The 19,623-nt window shown below is 42.2% G+C and overlaps 1 protein-coding gene across 1 annotated transcript in view; it reads left to right on the top strand.

Moving 5' to 3' along the window:
* LOC145396992 (ionotropic receptor coreceptor Ir76b-like) overlaps positions 1-19,623 on the top strand; it is a 155,373-nt gene that overhangs the window by 42,140 nt on the left and 93,610 nt on the right. Inside the window, exon 5 of the mRNA XM_080270218.1 lies at positions 7,294-7,451. Within this exon, the coding sequence (XP_080126344.1) occupies positions 7,294-7,451 (158 nt within the window). The remainder of the gene's footprint in view (positions 1-7,293; positions 7,452-19,623) is intronic.

Genomic DNA, 19,623 nt, shown 5'->3' with positions numbered 1-19,623 from the left:
AACTCCACTCATGACTTCCACAGCTGCTATATTGTAAGACCACACATTAAAAGTAGCCTTGAAGCTCATACTTGGACACATGATCATCACATCCCTCATGCAGATAGGAAGGTGGTAGAAGATGGTCTCTCTTTCCAGAGGTAACCAGCACTTAATCGTCTACACCAGTACCAGACGTCAAGAGATGATCTAATTGTCCTCCAGCAATGATTCCATACTGAATCCTGGTGGAAGTTCAAAAATAGCACCAACCATTAGCCGTGTGTTGGATCCATGTGGCATCCAATAAACAAGGTTGCCAGGAAAAAGCCCTCCAGCATTCTCCACCACAGTCCAGCTGGGTACACTTAAGATCTTATTGATGCATGATCTGAACAATCACAAGCCTGCAAACTTCCCCCACGTATTCAAGATGCATTCTCCTCCCAACAAGATATTCGCACTCTTTGTATGATGGCTGCGATACTGAAGGCAGATGAAGATGATGACGTGCTGATAACTGAGGACGAATTGTGACGTGCTTTCATTAAGAGTAAGGCAGCAGTCCCTGGGGATGAAGACATCACTTACCCTGTCCTTTGCTTACTCCTGAAAGTCCCTGGCAGCCCCCTACTACAACTCTATAATTTGTGCTTCTGTAAGGGATATGTGCCTGATGCCTGGACCTCCAGCACGACTGTGCCCATTCTGAAACCTGGTACTGAGGAATTCAGACCTATTTCCCCTCACTTCCTGCTTCAGCAAAGTGCTCAAACGCATCTTCCTTACCGATCTCATGTTTTGGCTGGAGGACAAATTCTCACCCAGACTGTATGGTTTGCTGCCACAGAGAAATACACACCACTGTCTAATGGAGCTTTATAATCTCCTGTACCCCACCAGTGTTGTAGCATTCATTGATCTTAAAGGTGCCTTTGATGCTCCAAACAGGTAATATTGTCATCCTCGATCAGCTGGTTAAATTTAATGTTTATGGAAACTTCATGAGATGGATATAGGGTTACCTCCGTAACAGGACCTCGTGTGTCCTTTGTAAGTGCACATGTAGCTCCGCCAAGGCCTTCGAACTCGGCACTCCACAAGGTAGTGTTCTAAGTTTGTTTCTTTTTATGCACCAGCTACTCTCTTTTCTTTCCAACATTCCTGCAATCACTGTCACCCACTACACTGATGATATCTGTAGTCACTCCAGCTCTTCAGATCATCAGTGATTCCTTCAGTTATTCTATCAGTCATCTTCCAGTTGTGGCCTCATCCTCTACCCAGAAAAAAGTAAAATTTTCTCACCCTGCAACCCAGGAACGCTTTCAGAATTCACTAAAGGAAATAATGCCATCCCCCTGTGCAGGCAGTACCTCTACCTATGTGCACCAGTATGGATAACCCCAACCATACCTGTGAGACAAAAGTGTTCACCCCATTGTCTGAGACCTCCTAGTTCAGCAGCAGCAGTGCTTCACTCCTTTTAAATGGCTCATCAACAAAGCGATCGGAATATCTAACTCTGTGGCCAGAACTATTAACTTTGAGAAATTACCAATATGCCGTGATGATTTTTCCTTGTAAAATACAGGTTTCTTATTAACTTTGTATTCATACAGTCAGTTGTCGATTACCTCTCCCCTGCTTTCAGTTAACTCCAGAAGACATAAAAAAAAAAAAATTACGGAACAAAGTACAGTAATGAGATACATCCTGGGCTGTCCTATTTCAACCAGAATAGGCAAAATGTAAACTGAACTCAATTTCCCCCCCTCCTCGTTGAGAGAATATATCCCAGTGTCTCTTACTTCAGCATCAAATGCCTTATAGGAGTAGACTATAGCACCAGTCGAGCAGGGCAGTACTCCAAACGTGGATGGAAAGCTGATGACAGGTAGAGCTGGAGCTCCCGTTTCATCAGCTCTCGAGACTAGCTTCTGACCATCATTCCCCTTTGATGAACTTTTTCGCTGTTTCAGTAACATAGAGAGTAGGCCAGCTTGCACTCCAATACAGGTTACTCTAACTGTCAACACCAAACTACATGCACAGTACACAATACACAGCCTTTTCAAAATTAAACAAGAAAAACGGCGTTATACACTCAGGCCTCAGAGTCCCCAAGGGGGGGATCATAAATGCCCCCACCATCTGCCCCTCTCTCGGTTAAGACTCAACAAGATGCCTGGAACCACTGTCTGACTCACTTCATTTCTGCATCATTCGCGGCCTGTTCTCTAACTTTCCCTCTGTCGAACACTACCTCTCCTCCTCTAAACTTCACCTATTCCTTACCGAGACTCAGCTATCTGACGCAACTGATAGCAAACCATTTTCTGTACCCTCCTACCTTCTCTATACTCATTTCAAAGCCAAAGGTGGTTGTTGTGTATATGTACATAATGACTTATCTTGCTCTTGTGTTCCTGAACTTGATTATTCTGAATTCTCTACCCTCTGGCTTCGGTTTTCCTGTCATTCTCTAACTAAATACATCTGTGCTGTTTACTTATCCCGATTCTACTGACTATCAAAAATTCTTCGCTATCTTACTTCTGCAGTACAATGGAACACATTCTATCATTTTCTCCTATCTCTGAAATCTCCATTCTAGGAGATTTCAATGTTCGCCACCAGCTTTGGCTCTCCTCTCCTTTCACTGATCCACCTGGTGAACAAGCCTACATATTTTCTATCCTTAATGACCTAGAGCAGCTTGTACAGCACCCTACCTGTATCCCTGACTGCCTTGGGGAGAGCTCCAACATACTTGACCCCTTCCCTACAACTAATCCTTCTGCTTACACTGTTAATCTTTCTTCTCCGGTAGGCTGCTCCAATCAGAACCTTATTATCTTAACTTGTCCTATTGCTCTGGTATGGCCTGTGAGCAATCGAAGGAAACGTCGACTGTGGATTGGGAGACCTTCAGGCAGTACTTCTTTGGTTTTCCCTGGAATGATAACTGCTTCCAAGGCCGGGAGCCATCTGAGTGTGCCTTGCGCATTACGGAGGTTATTCTCTTGGGCATGGAAGCATACATTCCTTTCTCATATCCTTTGACTAATGCAAGAAAGCCTTGGTTTAATCACGCTTATTCTAATGTTGTCCACAACAAGGAGATGACCTACAATAGATACCAGATCCATCCCACCCTTGAATCACATAATTTTTATGTTTCCACCTGGAATCATGCTAAGTCTGTTCTTCACTCTGCAAAGAACTTCAACCATACTAAATGCTCTCAACTCTCCATCTCGAATTCTTCCTGCTCCTTCTGGCACCTTGCCAAAAACCTTTCTAACAACTTTATCTCATCATCCTTCCCTCCTCTTTTCTACTCTGATGGCTCTGTAGCTATTTCTTCTACTGGTAAAGCAAATCTCTTTGCTCAAACTTTCGCCTCCAGTTCCACCTTAGACTATTCTGGTGCTGTTCCTGCATCACTTCCCCCCTCTGACTTCCTCATGGCTGACATTAAAATTTCTTCAGCTGATGTATTTTCTGCCATCACTGGCCTTAGTACTAACAAGGCTTATGGGCCTGATGGGGTCTCTTCTGTTGTCCTCAAGAACTGTGCTTCTGTGCTTACACCCTGCCTAGGTAAACTCTATCGCCTCTGTCTAACAACAGGTACCTTTTCTTCTTGCTGGAAGTTTCCTCTCATTCAGCCTGTCCCAAAGAAGGGTAACCATTCCCAACCCTCTAACTATCGTCCAATTGCTTTAACATCCTGTGTTTCAAAAGTTTTTGAGCCTATTCTTAAGAGAAAAATATTAAAGCATCTTTCCTATCACAACCTTCTTAAAGATTGTTAGTATGGGTTCCATCAGAGAAGCTCCATTGGCGATCTTCTCACCTACCTTTCAGACTCCTGGTCAGCCCCTTTTCGGGACTTTGGCGAAACCTTTGCCGTTGCACTTGACATCTCAAAGGCTTTCCATCGATTCTGGCATAAATCTTTCATTTCCAAACTGCCCTCTTATGGTTTCTGTCCTTCTGTCTGTACCTTCATCTCTATTTTCCTTTCTGGTCATTCTATAGTCGCTGTTGTAGACGGCCATCATTTTTCTCCTAGATCTCTCAACAGTGGTGTTCCTCAGGGCTGTGTCCTATCACCAACTATATCTCTTTTATTCAACAGTGACCTAAGCTGTACATCTAACCCTGTCCTCTTATATGCTGATGATTCCACCCTTCACCTTTCCATTCGGTTCCCACATCGTCCATCTCAGCAGTTATTTCAACAAACAAGGGATGAGACTATGGCACACATAATGTCTGACTTGGCTCTTATCTCTGGCTGGGGTAAAAATAATCTTGTTTTTAATGCATCAAAGACTCAGTTCTTACACCTATCAACCCAACAAAATCTTCCACAGGATTACCCACTAATTTTTAACAATATCCAGCTCAATCCTGCACCATCCTTGAATATGCTTGGGGTTTCATTCACTCGGGACTTATCTTGGGAAGATCATATTACAGCTATTGTAAAATCTGCTTCCAAGAGATTAGGTGTGCTAAGCCGACTCCGTACCTTCTTTACCCCTGCACAGTTGTTGACCTTATACATGGGTTTTATTCGCCCCTGTGTAGAGTACAACTCTCATGTGTGGGGAGGATCCCCACATACAGCTCTTCTCAATAGGGTGGAATCAAAGGCTTTTCGTCTCATTAACTTTCCTTCTCTTATTGCCTCCCTTCAACCTTTGTCTCTTCGCCGCACTATTATATCTTTATCTCTCTTCTATCGCCACTTCAGTGGTCATTGTTCCTCTGAACTGTCTGCTTGCATCCCTCCATCTCTATGATGGGCGCATAGTACCCGTATAGCAACAAACTCGCATCCCTTTTCTGTCCACCTATCTAATGCAAGAGTTAACCGTTACTCCCAGTCTTTCATTTATGCAACAGGTCAACTCTGGAACTCTCCCTCTGTCTGTATTTCCTACTTCCTATGATTTCTAGTCTTTCAAACGCAGTGTGTCCAGGCATCTCGAAATGAACGAATCTTGAATTTGGCTCTCTTTTGTATTGTTTATGCTTTTTCTCTTGGAAGGAACGATTTGTGGTTTTCTGGCCTTTGGTTCCTTCTTCCCTACAAAAAAAAAAAAATCCCCCCATCTTGCCTGTCAAAATTCTCGTGTCATTGGAACTTCACTTGAACCTGCAGCTTCTCAACCACCACTTCGGCCTAGCGTCCACACCCTTGTTAATACAGCCTGGTCCATCCTACAAAGACATGATCTTAATGTTCCAGTTGAAAAAATGGAGGATCTTCATCCAGAAGTCTGATTTACTCCTACCTTCAAAGCAGACCTACCACTCCTTCGGATACAACTGGCTCTGAAGGCCATTGCAAGAGTGTCTTCCTCGGTTCCTGCCATACACCATCTCTATATCGACAATTCCCTGCAAAAAGATGGAAGTGTTGGATGCTCCATCTGCCTACCCAATTTGGACCCACCAGAGGGAGGCTGGGTTGGCTGTAGCCAATCAAACTCGTCTAGCTCTATCTACTGTAAGCTACAGGGACTCTTGCGTGCAGTTAGTCTCCTCTCTCAGCAAAGACTAAATGGTGTAGTTATCTGTGACTCAGTCTGCCCTTCAACCCATCTCGTCTCTAAAACTAACGTACCACCACTTAGTTCAGCAAATCTGACATCAGTTAGTTTCAGCTCATGAAAATTCTCTTACCATACAGTTCTTGTGGATTCCTTGCATGTCTGAATTGCAGCTAATAACACCAGTGACCCCGCACGAAAAATGACTGTGGACTTCCTTTACTTGATGATGCTACATCCTCCCTCCTCTGCTACAAAAAGAAGTTGCACTCAGCAACTCTTCTCCCTACACCCCATCGCAGGAATGCTGAGCCTGCGCAGAGTGTGTCCATCCAACACTACGACCACTTTCGTCTATCTCTTCCCAAGTATCATCAACATGGACTTATGGTTCGCACGTACAATGTTGTCTGCTTCACTTCAGCTAGGATATCACCCTGTCTGGTAAGTCTCTGAGGCAGGGGACGTTCCTCAATTCTCCTACAAACTACATGACCTTCCTAACGCCCACAGTCTTCAGCATTACTGCCTTGACTGTCGTTCAGTCAGGGACCTACTGCCTCAGGGACAGTCCCTGAGGCAGTAGGTCCCTGTATCTACTCAAAGACAGTCATTTAGATATCATCCTGGTGAAACATCCACATTATAGTGGATACTAACTCCTATAATGTAAACTCCAGTATATCTATATAACTAAACAGCGTGACCTGCGAGGCATGAGTTCCTCTGTACCTATACATAATACTTAACCTCATGGTCCTCTTACTAGGCACATTGGCCCTTGGGTGTAACAAGTTGATCTTATATATATATATATATATATATATATATATATATATATATATATATATATATATATATCCTCTGTACCTACCCATAATACTTAACCCGTTGGAGCCCAGTGTCCGGAACATTGGACAGAACTGGGATTTTTCAGGTCTTTACAAAGTAGGGAACCCGCGTGTAGGGACCTATGAGCTTCGCGACTATGAGCTGATAGGCGGAGGGCGGTACGCTTAGTACCCACCCAGCGCCATGCCTCGCCCAGCACCCCTGGGATCCAATGGGTTAACCTCATGGTTCTTACTAGGCACATTGGCCCTTGGGTGTAATAAGTTGATCTTATAGAGAGAGAGAGAGAGAGAGAGAGAGACATATATATATATAGATATATATATATATATAGATATATATAGATATAGATATATATAGATACATATAGATATATATAGATATATAGATATATATATAGATATAGATATATATATATATATATATATATGCAGCAGAGAGAGAGAGAGAGAGAGAGAGAGAGATGCACACAGAATATGGCGATTATCCCCAGATACTTATTTCCATCCACCACTATCACTAATCTTAGTTCATCTTTTTGGTAAGAAAACATGACAAAGAAAGCTTCTAATGTATATCTTAATGGTGTAATAAGTTACAGAAATAATTTTTTCAGATTTATTGTGCATACTATCATCTTTTACATCTCTTATAAAATGCAAAGTACCGACATGAATGCCTCATTATTATATCACTAGCTACAATGTCGTAAGAAATAACGTAAATATTTGCTTACACGCTAATCATTCGTGGTTCGATTATTTGCCACCAGTATTTTTGTCGCATAAAATAATAGAGTACCTTTCCGTCAACCAAGTTTCTGAAAGTAAAAAGTTTAAATCAATATTACAGAAAGTACTGGTGCTATATTAATGATGTTTGCGCTCTGTAGGGGAGGTGTGGGGGGTTCGTCAGCCAGATGGAACCTGGACTGGGATAGCTGGCATGCTCGGGAGTGGCGCTGCCGACCTCGCCATCACCAACATTTATATTACAAGTCTGAAGGGCCGTACGGATGTCCAGCATTATAGCTCTCCATTCGATCAAAACGTGAGCATGTCTTTTTTTTTTTTTTTTATGTGAGGAAGAAGGAACCAAAGGCAATGAGCCCGCAAAACTGTTCCTTCCAAGAGAAAAACAAAATACAAGAGAGAGCCAAATTCAAGATCCATTCATTTCGAGATGCCTGGACACACTGCGTTTGAAAGACTGGAGATCATAGGAAGCAGGAAATACAGACAGAGGGAGACAGTTCCAGAGCTGACCTGTTGCATAAATGAAGGACTGGGAGTAACGGTTAACTCTTGCATTAGAGAGTTGGACAGAAAAGGTGTGAGAGTTTGCTGCTAGACGGGTGCAACGCGCCCGTCATAGAAGTGGAGGAATGCATGCAGGCAGTTCAGAGGAACAGTGACCATTGAAGTAGCAACAGAAAAGAGATAAAGATGCAATATTGCGGCGAAGAGACAGAGGTTGAAGGGAGTCAGTAAGAGGGAGAGAGTTAATGAGACGAAAAGCTTTTGACTCCACCCTATTGAGAAGAGCTGTATGTGGGGAGCCTCCCCACACATGAGAGTTGTACTCCACACAGGGGCAGATAAAACTCCTGTATAGAGTCAACAATTGTGCAGGGGCAAAGAAGGAACGGAGTCGGCTTAGCACACCCAATCTCTTGGAAGCAGATTTTACAAGAGATGTAATATGATCTATCCAAGACATGTCCCGAGCAAATGAAACCCCAAGCATTTTCAATGATGATGCAGGAAAAAGTTGAGTATTATTAAACATAAGTGGGTATACCTGTGGAAGATTTTGTCGGGTTGATAGGTGCAAAAACTGAGTCTTTGATGCATTAAAAACAACCAGATTATTTTTACCCCAGTCAGAGATACGAGCCAAGTCAGACATTAGGTGTGCCATAGCCTCATCCCTTGTCTGTTGAAGTAATGGCTGAGATGGACGTTGTGGGAATCGAATGGAAAGGTGAAGGGTGGAGTCATCAGCGTATGAGTGGATAGGGTTAGATGTACAGCTTAGAAGGTCATTGATGAATAAAAGGAAGGGAGTTGGTGATAGGACAGATCTAGGAGAAGAACGAGAGCCGTCTACAACAGTGGTTATAGAACGACCAGAAAGGAAGCTAGAGATGAAGGCACAGATAGAAGGATAGAAACCGTAAGAGGGCAGGTTGGAAATTAACGATTTATGCCAGACTCGATCGAAAGCCTTTGAGATGTCAAGTGCAATGGCAAAGCTTTCGCCAAAGTCCCGAAAGGAGGATGACCAGGAGTCTGAAAGGTAGGTGAGAAGATCGCCTGTGGAGCGTCCCTGACGGAACCCATATTGACGATCAGAAAGAAGGTTGTGATAGGAAAGATGCTTTAAAATATTTCTATTAAGAATAGACTCAAAAACTTTTGAGATACAGGATGTTAAAGCAATTGGACGATAGTTAGAGGGTTGGGAATGGTCACCCTTCTTTGGGACTGGCTGAATGAGAGCAAACTTCCAGCAAGAAGGAAAGGTACAAGTTGACAGACAAAGGCGAAAGAGTTTGCCTAGGCAGGGTGTAAGCACAGAAGCGCAGTTCTTGAGAACAACAGGAGGGACTCAATCAGGCCCATATGCCTTATTAGTACTGAGGCCAGCAATGGCAGAAAATACATCAGCTGAAGAAACTTTAATGTTAGCCATGAGGAAGTCAGAGGGGGGAAGTGATGGAGGAACAACACCGGAATCGTCTAATGTGGAATTGGAGAAGAAAGTGTGAGCAAAGAGATCTGCTTTATCAGTAGAAGAAATAGCTACAGAGCCATCAGAGTAGAAAAGAGGAGGGAAGGATGATAAGGTAAAGTTGTTAGAAAGATTTCTGGCAAGGTGCCAGAAGGAGTGGGAAGAGTTCGAGTTAGAGAGTTGAGAGCATTTTGTATGGATGAAATTATTTTTAGCAGAGCAAAGAACAGACTTAGCACGATTCCGGGCAGAAATGTATAAAAGATGTGATTCAGGGGTGGGTTGGCTCTTGTACCTTTTATAGGCCCTCTCCTTGTTGCGGACAGCATTAGAACAAGCGTGATTAAACCAAGGCTTTCGTGCATTAGTCAAAGGATATGAGAAAGGAATGTATGCTTCCATGCCCAAGAGAATAACCTCCGTAATGCGCAAGGCACACTCAGATGGCTCCCGGCCATGGAAGCAATAATCATTCCAGGGATGATCAAAGAAGTACTGCCTGAGGGCCTCCTAATCCGCAGCTCCAAAGTGCCAGAGACGACGTTTTTTTGGAGGGTCTGCAGGCCGTACTGGAGCAATAGGACAGTTTAAGGTGATAAGGTTGTGATCGGAGGAGCCCAACGGAGAGAAAAGATTAACAGTGTAATCAGAAGGATTAGTTGCAAGGAAGAGATCATGTATGTCGGAGCTCTCTCCAAGGCGGTCAGGGATACGGGTAGGGTGCTGTACAAGCTGCTCTAGGTCATTAAGGATAGAAAAGGTGTAGGCTTGTTCACCAGGTGGATCAGTGAAAGGAGAGGAGAGCCAAAGGTGGTGGTGAACATTGAAATCTCCAAGAATGGAGATTTCAGAGAAAGGAGAAATGAATAGAATGTGTTCCTTCGTAGATGTAAGACAGTCAAAGAATTTTTGATAGTCAGTAGAATTAGGAGATAAGTAGACAGCAGAGATATATTTAGTCAGAGGATGACAGGAAAGCCGAAGCCAGAGTGTAGAGAATTCAGAAGAATCGAGTGCAGGAACACGAGAGCAAGATAAGTTGTTGCGTATATATACACAACAGCCACCTTTGGCTTTGAAATGAGTATAGAGAAAGTAGGATGATACAGAGAAGGGTCTGCTGTCAGTTGCCTCAGACAGCTGAGTCTGAGTTAGGAAAAGAAGGTTAGGTTTAGAGAAGGAGAGGTGGTGCTCAACAGTGCGAAAGTTAGAGGAAAGGCCATGAATGTTGCAGAAATGAAGAAGAAGAGTCAGACAGTGGTTCCAGACACCTTGAGTCGTCACCTGGAGAGGGGCTGAAGGTGGAGGCATTTATGTTCCTCTCCCCCCTGGGGACTCCGAGGCTATGTTATTCGACGCCATTTTTTGAAAATTTTGAAAAGGAAGTGTGGTGTGTACTGTGCATGTAGTTTGGTGTTGATAGTTTTAGAAACTTGTATTGGAGAGCATGCTGGTCTACTCTCTGTGCTACTGAGACACTGAAAAAGGGGGATGGTCGGGACCTAATCCCGAGGGCTGATGAAACGGGAGCTCCAGCTCTCCCTTCATCAGCTTTCCATCCACCTATGGAGTACTGCCCTGCTCGACTGGTGCTACAATCTACTCCTACTATCAGTCTGCTATCACTTATCTTATATTTCATTTCTAGTATCATGTATGATTCCCAAAACTGTTAGCCAACTGCTCAGCATCATTTACCTCACTGAAACTGTTTTTTTTTTTTATGTACATTATTATTACACTCCAACAATTTAAATCAGTCTAGGAAAGTCCTGTAATTATGAAATTGCTAACATTCTCAGAATCAGAAACTCCAATGTACCGTTTGATTTTTAAGTAAACATTTCTTACAAGTTCGGATGTGTTAGAGTGGTTATTTTGTTTCTTGAAATGTTTTTCGTAGATTTAATAAAAAAAAAAATGCCAATATTGTCACGCCATGCACCTAAGTGGTAGCTATAAATCATGTGGTAATAATCAACATACTATATGTCAGGCTGTGTCCTCATTCTGATCATTCAAGCGTAGGTCCCAGATAGTTATTTTGAGGTTATACTGCCAGTGTTAATGAAGGCTATATAAATACCTCTCCATTAACATAATCCTAAGGCTAATAAAAATTGGCTAATGAAAAATACCAAGATTCTAGATGCCGGAGTTTCAGGATTCTTCTGTTAATATCCTTGATGTAGTATGGTGTGGGAAGGAGAGTTTGTGTGAAGTGGTGTGAAAAGGTGGTATGGTGTGTGGTGTGACAAGATGTCTGTAGTGGTTTCCGAAAATCGTTAGTGAAGGCCAAAGGGGCATGGCCGTTATTAGGGATATTTTTGCATCTAAATATGACACCCTACTATGGAGACAAATAACTGTCTGGCCTATTGTAACACTGTGTGTTCGCCCTGGGTAGTAAATAATCGTTTATGGGAATAAAGTAGGCTTGTAAATTAGGCATTTATATGACCTTAACCCTTCGTTAGTCCTGTGGGGTATTCAAACGTGGTTAGTCCCGTGGGATGTTACAACACCCCAATACAAAATTACATGTAATGTTACTAACATGTAAAATATATTCATACTGCCGCTTCAGCATATCTCTGCAATCATTAATGAAAAGATTACATGCCTTGTAGGTGGTGTTTATTAATTGATAATAATAAAATATAATAAATTATATCAGTAAAAATATAACAAATACACTCATATCTCATTGTTCAGGTAAACACGCACAGGAAAATACATTTTGTGATTTTTAAAATCAGAATAATGATAAACAGTATGCAAAAATAAGATAAAAAAAAATTTATATCACAATATGATCTAAATGGTTAGTTTGATGGGGTGACTGGACACCCCCCGGGGGGGAGGAAGTTCCCCTCTCTCTCACTATAGCAGAGGCAGGACTAAACTAATCCACATGCTCCCTCCCCTCACTGAATCAGAAGAGTACTGGAACAGAGAAATATTCGAATTACCGGCTCGGAAATATGAGCTTTTAAAAAAATATGGGGTGCCAAAACATCCCACCTGACTAACGAAGGGTTAAAACAAACAAGAAAGAAGATACAGTTAAAAAACAAAGCCACGCAGTAAATGAGCTATTGAATGTTAATCCTTTAACAGTTCTAAAAAGCTTTATTATGATATATCTGATGTATCTTACAAATTTTAGTATACTGTCCTCTTAAGTATATAAGGCAAAAACCAAAAACATAGTATACAACATTGTTGTATCATAAAGCTTTTGATGCAATTTCTCCAGTGCAACAAAATAAGGGGGCTGGACCACATGGTTCAGATGGGAATATTTGCAATTTAATGGAAACGTGGTTACCCGCTGCGTCCTAACCAATTTTTCACCAATGACTCACCCCAATCTCAACCGATTTGGGAGTTTTTTTTGGCTCAAACCTCCACTTTTTGTGAGAAACAATGGCAAATCATAGAAAAAGTGCTCACTTGAACTTAGAAATGGGCTGTACGGGTGACCCTTTAAATACCTGGTACCGTGTTCTCTACAGCCGCGCTGCGGGTGTCGCGTTTCTATGATAGTGGTAATTATTGCAAACCACTCAGAATAGGTAGATATTTGTTCAATTGGTACGAATTTATATGTAGTACAGGAATATATTGGTTTTGACACATCAATATAGGCGATATAAGCGTTGTTTCACTCATTGAACACAACATACTGGCACCTTTCTTGGCAACGTTATCTCCTCGTCATTTCTGCTCGTTTCTTCCTCTGGCACCACATAATATTTGTCCTCCACATCGTCATCGATTGGGGAATCACTCTCTCTTTCAATTTCATACCGTGGCGCGACATGTCTTTACTAGCCAGGTCACTCCTAACAGGTGAGTTGCCGAGACAATGGCGTGCAGGGGGGGGGAGGAGAGTCACGCGGGATAAGGCCGTGTCCCCACCTGGCGGCAGGTAGAAGATGGTGTCCCATGTATACGTACCAAAAATCCTGCTCTAATTTTGAATAATGTGCAAATGATTGACCTCGCAATTGCAAAACGTATGGGTATGTTGTCAGGACTGAGTGTGACAAAACGTTGCAACACCCCCTTATGTTACTGGGATGCGGCAGGTTAAAGAGGCACATGTGGGACTGGAATTAAGGTAGTACACAATGCATCTCACTTCACAGTATTATACCTTTTTTATCCTAACCTGGCACAGATTTTCGTCTTTCTGCAGGTTGGTTCATGTAGGTGAGTGGCAGGAAAAGATAATGCCATGGCTCTGCATTCTTTCCATAGCACTTCTAGAGTTAATCTGTTGTTACAGCTCAGCATTCAAGATAAAGAGATGGTAATTTTAGGCCACGTTAGAGTAAAAAGAGTATAGTAAACTATCCATTTGGCACAAGTAAGTGAATACTTATAGAGTCAACAGTCAGCTGTAAAAGCATTTTAGAATGCCTTCTCATTCATTTCTTTTTCTTCTCCTTTCCATGCCTTTTATTCCTTTTTACATTTTTTAAAATAACAACAGTAAAAGGAAAAACAAATGAATAAAAAAAATCCACATACCAGATTACAGGTGTCCTCCATTCATAAAAATTCTGTAACACTTAGACTTGAACAGCCGTAGGTTGAAGTTTGCAAAGAAACCACCCTGGGGAAGCGAGTTCCAAAGAGATGCAGTTCAGGGAATAATAGAATTCTGATAGGCAGAAGCTCTACAATATGTCAGTATGACAGTTCAGTCATGAGTTGTACAGTACCGGATGCCTGTGTAGCACAGGGGAAGGCATGGAGAGATGGCCCAATGGATGCAACTTCGTTTGAGCTTTTGCCATAAAAGTATCTGTAAAATAATGCAAGGGAGGCAACATTCCTTCTTACTTGAAGGGGAGGTTGTTCATTTGTAATAGTAGAGTTATTAATAATTCTAACAGCCTTGTTGTGAAATTTGTCTAGTTGTTTTAGTGCCAGCCTTCCACATCCATTCCACAAGGGTGAGCAATATTCCTGCTGAGAGCATATATGACTCTTGTAAATTATAGTTAGCTGCTCCTCCAATCCAAGATTCTTTTTGATGAGGTTTTAAGAAGTGATCTAACATGAGAAGTCCAGCTGATGTTAGATCACTTCTGATGGTATTGTTAAGTGAAACACCGAAAATTCCAATACTTTTTGAGATAGGAATTTTAGTAGTATTGAAGGTAATATAGGAACCAGGCAATATCTGTCTATTAGTAAATTATGTATACAGTATTTAATTTTACTAGCAATAAATGAGACAATGTTATTTTGTCCTCATTCAGTGATCTAGATAAGTTTTGATTTATGGAGATTGCTGTACTGAGTAGTGAGTAAGAGATACTGAACTTTGTGATTGGGTGTTTAAATGTGAATTAACTGTGAGTGTAGAGTCACCTGCAAATGAATGGATGGGATTATGAGTGACAGACAAGAGATCATTAATATGAATTAGGAATAGGGATGAAGCCAGAACTGATCCTTGTGGCACGCTGACATTAATCGAGTGGAAATTAGAAACTATATTATCTACTTTAACTCTTACTTTTCTGCCACTGAGATATAGGGAAATCAGAGGAACAAAAGACATTAGGTCATAGCAAGCGAGTTTGGATAGCAGGAAACGATGCCACACACTATCAAAAGCTTTTGAAATATCATGGACCACTGCATGAGTTTCTCCATATTGGTCAATTGACTGATGGATGGTACGAGTCAGGAGATTGAGTATATCACAAGTGGATCTTTCGTGGCGAAAACCATACTGTCACTAAGGAGATTCAAGATGTTCAACTCTGTGCTTATTAATTACAGTCTCAAATACTTTACCAAGTGAAGACATGATAGTTATTGGTCTGTAATCAGAAAGGTTAGAGGAACCTCCTTTCTTCGGAATTGGGTGGGTATTGGCTTCTTTCCAAGAATCGGGGAATGAGGAATAATGAATGATAGTCTGAATAATTTAGCTAGAACAGGAGGAATTTCAGGTGAACACGTTTTCAAAACAATTGTTGGAATTCCTTCTGAACCTGGAGCTTTGTTAGTTGGTAAATTGTCTAGGATAGATTTTACATATCTAGTGTGTCTCTTAAGTGCTACAATTTCTGGAGAGTCAAGTTCTAGTACAGGGACGTTCTGGATGACTTCCTCTAAAGTAGAATTACTGGCTAACGTATTGGCAAGTATGTTCTCCTTATCACACAGGTCATTTGTATCGTTAACATCTGAAGATTTTAATGGGAGACTGGGTGATGACTTGTTAAAACTATTATTGAAAGAATTGGGGGCTGACCAGAATGTTCTATTGTCATTTGGATTGTTTAATACTGTAATTTGGATGCTTGGTTGTGAAGAAAGTTTGATTTAGCGAACATTTTTTACTGCTTTTGCATGGTTTCTAGCAATTTCATAATACTTACTGAGCGATTCACGTGTGTGTGTGTGTGTGTGTGTGTGTGTGTGTGTGTGTGTGTTTTAAGTTCAAGAGTTATATGCTAATGACTTCAGGGTTGTTGCTGAGGCAAAGTTGCAATCAAACCATTTTGGAAAGTCCAATCTTTTAATGAAATTTTGACTTGGTATGAATAGTTCCATACCACCTTCTATTAAATCATTAATGTGAGACTGGGTAGAACTGATGTCAGTGGAGAAGAATGACTGCCATGGAATATCAGCAAAATACAATGTCCACAAAAAGTATAGGGTGCCCGACGTAGAAATCAATGGGATAAAGCACTCTAAGTTTTTGCAGTGTGCAGTCTAGTCTCACAGCCAGCTAAAACTACCACAAGTCTGGTAACTCAGAGACACACTAGGAAAACAAGACGACCTTCGATTCCTGACTCATTGCTCTTTGAGCTGCCTTTATGAGTGCTTTTGAGAGTGCACTAGTGGAATGTGGATGTCCTCTTTGCATTTATGACCCTTTTCAGGTGCCTGACATGGAGTCAGCAAGGTTCCTGAAGTGTTCTATGGCCGTGTCTATGCACAACACATTTGTGATCTCGTGGATGAGGCGTGGAACAGATGACGTGTCGCAGGTTGCTGTTTCCTTTGTTGACACATCTTCGGCCTTCTGGGCCAAATTCCGAGCCTTTTCTTCGGCACTGAGTTGGTAGGGGCCATCTGGGTGTACTGATGTGAGAACTGCAGTGCCCAGTTAACAAGCGAAAGTAGATGGTATTGGTATGGGAGCACGCAGCACCAACACACTCTTCAGTGTAACTCAAAGAGCACTGAGGCGGGAACTGATTCACTGAAGGTCGTCTACTTTTCCTGGTGTGTCTGAGTTGTCAAACATACGAGAATTTTGCTCAGCTGCGAGACTGGGCTGCAAACCGCAAACTCTTAGAGCTTTTTCTCATTGGCTTCTTCGATGAACACTCTATACTTTTTGCGGACACCATAATTTCTAAAACCATCCCAGTCCGCCCTATCAAAGTGCCATTTGGACACCCCAACATCTGTTAACATTTAATTTTGCACATTTTTCCCCCCCTCAGTTTTCGACACTTTCCTGTACTCGTTCCCACACATCTGTATACTTCTTAAAACTAGTTTACTGTTTTCCGAGAATATCACTTGTACTTTTCCCAGTATTCATCCCTTCCCTTTTCCTTCCAGTTCAACCACATCTTCCCAATCTCACTTCTTTGCCTACTTAAATACCCCATTTTTATTCTTATCTAAACCACTGACACGTTTGCAAGGACAGTCAAAGCATTCAACCAAGAATGTGTATCGTCCACCATCACTGAAAAAAGATAAGTAATCTTCTGGCAATCAGAGGCATGTCATTGCAGCATCGCCAAAATCTAATAAGCTCAAGCCATGTATCCCGGGATATTGCCCAGAAAGTTGGGGTACAATTTGCCCACTCCATTTTGAGATATTTTGGTCACACACACACGCGCGCGCACACACACACACACACACACACACACACACACACACACACACACACACACACACACACACACACACATGCAGGCAATTTCATTATTGCCTTGCTAGGCAGCCGATAACAAAAATCTGTCTATCTGTCTGTTGCCAGACTCCCCAATCCCGTAAGGGGTGGCCACAAACAAATCACCTCCATGTCCCCCTGTCCCCTGCTATTTCATTACCCTGTTCCCAGCTCACCCCCCTTCTCTCTCATACCTCTCCACTCCCTGCCTCCATCTCATCCTTGGCCTCCCCCTCCTTCTCCCCCTTCCACCCCACTCATATACACTCTCCTCGTCAGTCTGTCACTCTCCATCCTCTCCACATGCCCAAACCAACTCAGTGTGTTTCTCATAACGCTTCCTATCACATCCAAATCAACACCACAACGCTCCTTCACTTCCTCATTTGTCAGTCTGTCTCTCCATGTGACTCCACATGCACCTCTCAAATAACTCATTTCCACTGCTCTCACTACTTCCTCATTTGTCAGTCTGTCTCTCCATGTGACTCCACTTACTCCTCTTAGATAACTAATTTCCACTGCTCTCACCCTTGACTTCTGTCCCTCCAACAAAGGCCAACCTTCACTTCCATACGTTACAGTTGGTATCACAATACTGTCATGTAGTTGCTTTTTCACTTCCATGCTCACTTCCCTGTTTCTTATCACTGCTTTCAAGGAACCAGCAACCTTTCTTCCTTGTTGTACCCTTTCAAGCACTTCATCCTCTAAACTTCCATCTTTAATCATCACACTACCCAAGTACTTAAATGCACTCACATTTTTCATTTTCTCCTTATCCAGCCTCACCGTATATTCACTGACCTCACTTCTCTTGAAGACCATAACTTTACTCTTCCCTACATTCGCCTTTTGATTCCGATTCTTACACACTCTTCCACACTCATCCACCAAGCCTTGCAGCTCCTCTTCGTCTTCACTTACCAACACAGTATCATCTGCAAACAACAGTACGCATAGTTTCCAGACACTGCCCTCTCTCTTTAGAGCTGCTCCAACATCCATTGCCCTACCTTGTATCACTTTTATAACCATCCATATACAGATTGACCAGCCGTGGAGACATGACACATCCTTGTTTCAATCCAACCTTCAAATAGAAAAATTCTCTCAGTTCACTATCCACATGCACTGCAGCCTTAGCACCCTCTTACATACTCTTCACGGTCCTCAACAACTTCCCATCTACTCCATGTATTCTTAATACTTTCCACAATCCTTGTCTATCCACCCTGTCATATGCTCTCTCCAAATCCATGATGGCCGCAAACAACTTCTTTCCCTTCCCTAGAATCTTTTCCACTAATGATCTAAGAATGAATATCTGATGTACACAATCTCTTCCCTTCCTAAAACCTCTCTGTTCTTCAACTAATTCCTCTGTTATTTCCCTAAATCTGTCAATAAGTATCCAACCATATACTTTTCCTATTAGACTAAGAAGACAAATGTCCTTTTTCCTTTGAAAAAGGGAATAATTATACCTGACTTCCAATCATCCGGGACTCTACCTTCCTCCCATGCCAATCTGCACATCTTTCACATCCATGCTGCTGCTACCTCTCCCCCATACTTCAGCATTTCACCACACACTCCATCAATTCTTGGGGCTTTTCCCATTTTAACTTTCTTCATTGCTTCCACAACTTCCATCCTACTGATTTCTTCCTCTCTTCTCACATCTCTTCTTCTCCCAGCCATTCCCCAGCCACTTATACGTGCATTACTTTCATCGTCTATGTTCAACAATTCCTAAAAGTGTTCTCTCCATCTGCTCAATTTTTCTCCCTTTTCCACTAGTAATCTGCCATTTTTATCTTTCACTCCCCAACTAACTCCTTTGACACGCTGTCTAACTTTCTTTACCTCTTTGCAGAACATTTTCCTACATTCCCTCCACTGTACACTCAAGTTCCTTCCAAATTCCTCATCCACTCTCTTCTTACTCTCTCTTACTACTCTTTTCACCTCTCTCTTCCTCTCTACATATAACTTTCTCTTCCATCTCGCAACTTTTTCCACGCACCTGTTTCTCATCCACTCACTGTATGCTTTCTTCTTTTGTGCCACAGCCTCTCTCATCTCTTCAGTCCATCATGCTGTTCCCTGCACCCCCTTTCGTCTTCTCTTCACCGTATACACCACCTCACATGCTGCGCAGATTTTTCCTGTGAATATCTTGCACACACCCTCCACATCCCCTATCTGCCCCAGTCTATATTAACCCAATCGCTCATCCACTTCACTCCTCTATTTTGTCTTTTTTCCATCCTCTTGTAACTTTTCCACCCTTCTTGTATGAGCTACTTCCTCCTGTCTTTTCCTTCTTCTATTTTTCCATTTTATTTGGGCTTTAATTCTGACCACCACCAAGTGGTGATCCGAAAGTCCACTTCCCCATCCTCTATATACTCTCGCATCCATTACACACCTTCTCATCCTTTCATCCACACACACAAATCAATCATTGCCTTCCATTCATTCAGTTCACCGCCCACCCTTCTCATCACTCGCCATGTATACCTGTGG

The sequence above is a fragment of the Coenobita brevimanus genome, chromosome 40 (assembly GCF_032717465.1).
Source record: "Coenobita brevimanus isolate Jiangsu-jjx chromosome 40, ASM3271746v2, whole genome shotgun sequence".
Classification (NCBI taxonomy): Eukaryota; Metazoa; Arthropoda; class Malacostraca; order Decapoda; family Coenobitidae; genus Coenobita; species Coenobita brevimanus.
The sequence above is the reverse complement of the archived record's forward strand: the minus strand, read 5'-3'. Positions and strand labels throughout refer to the sequence as shown.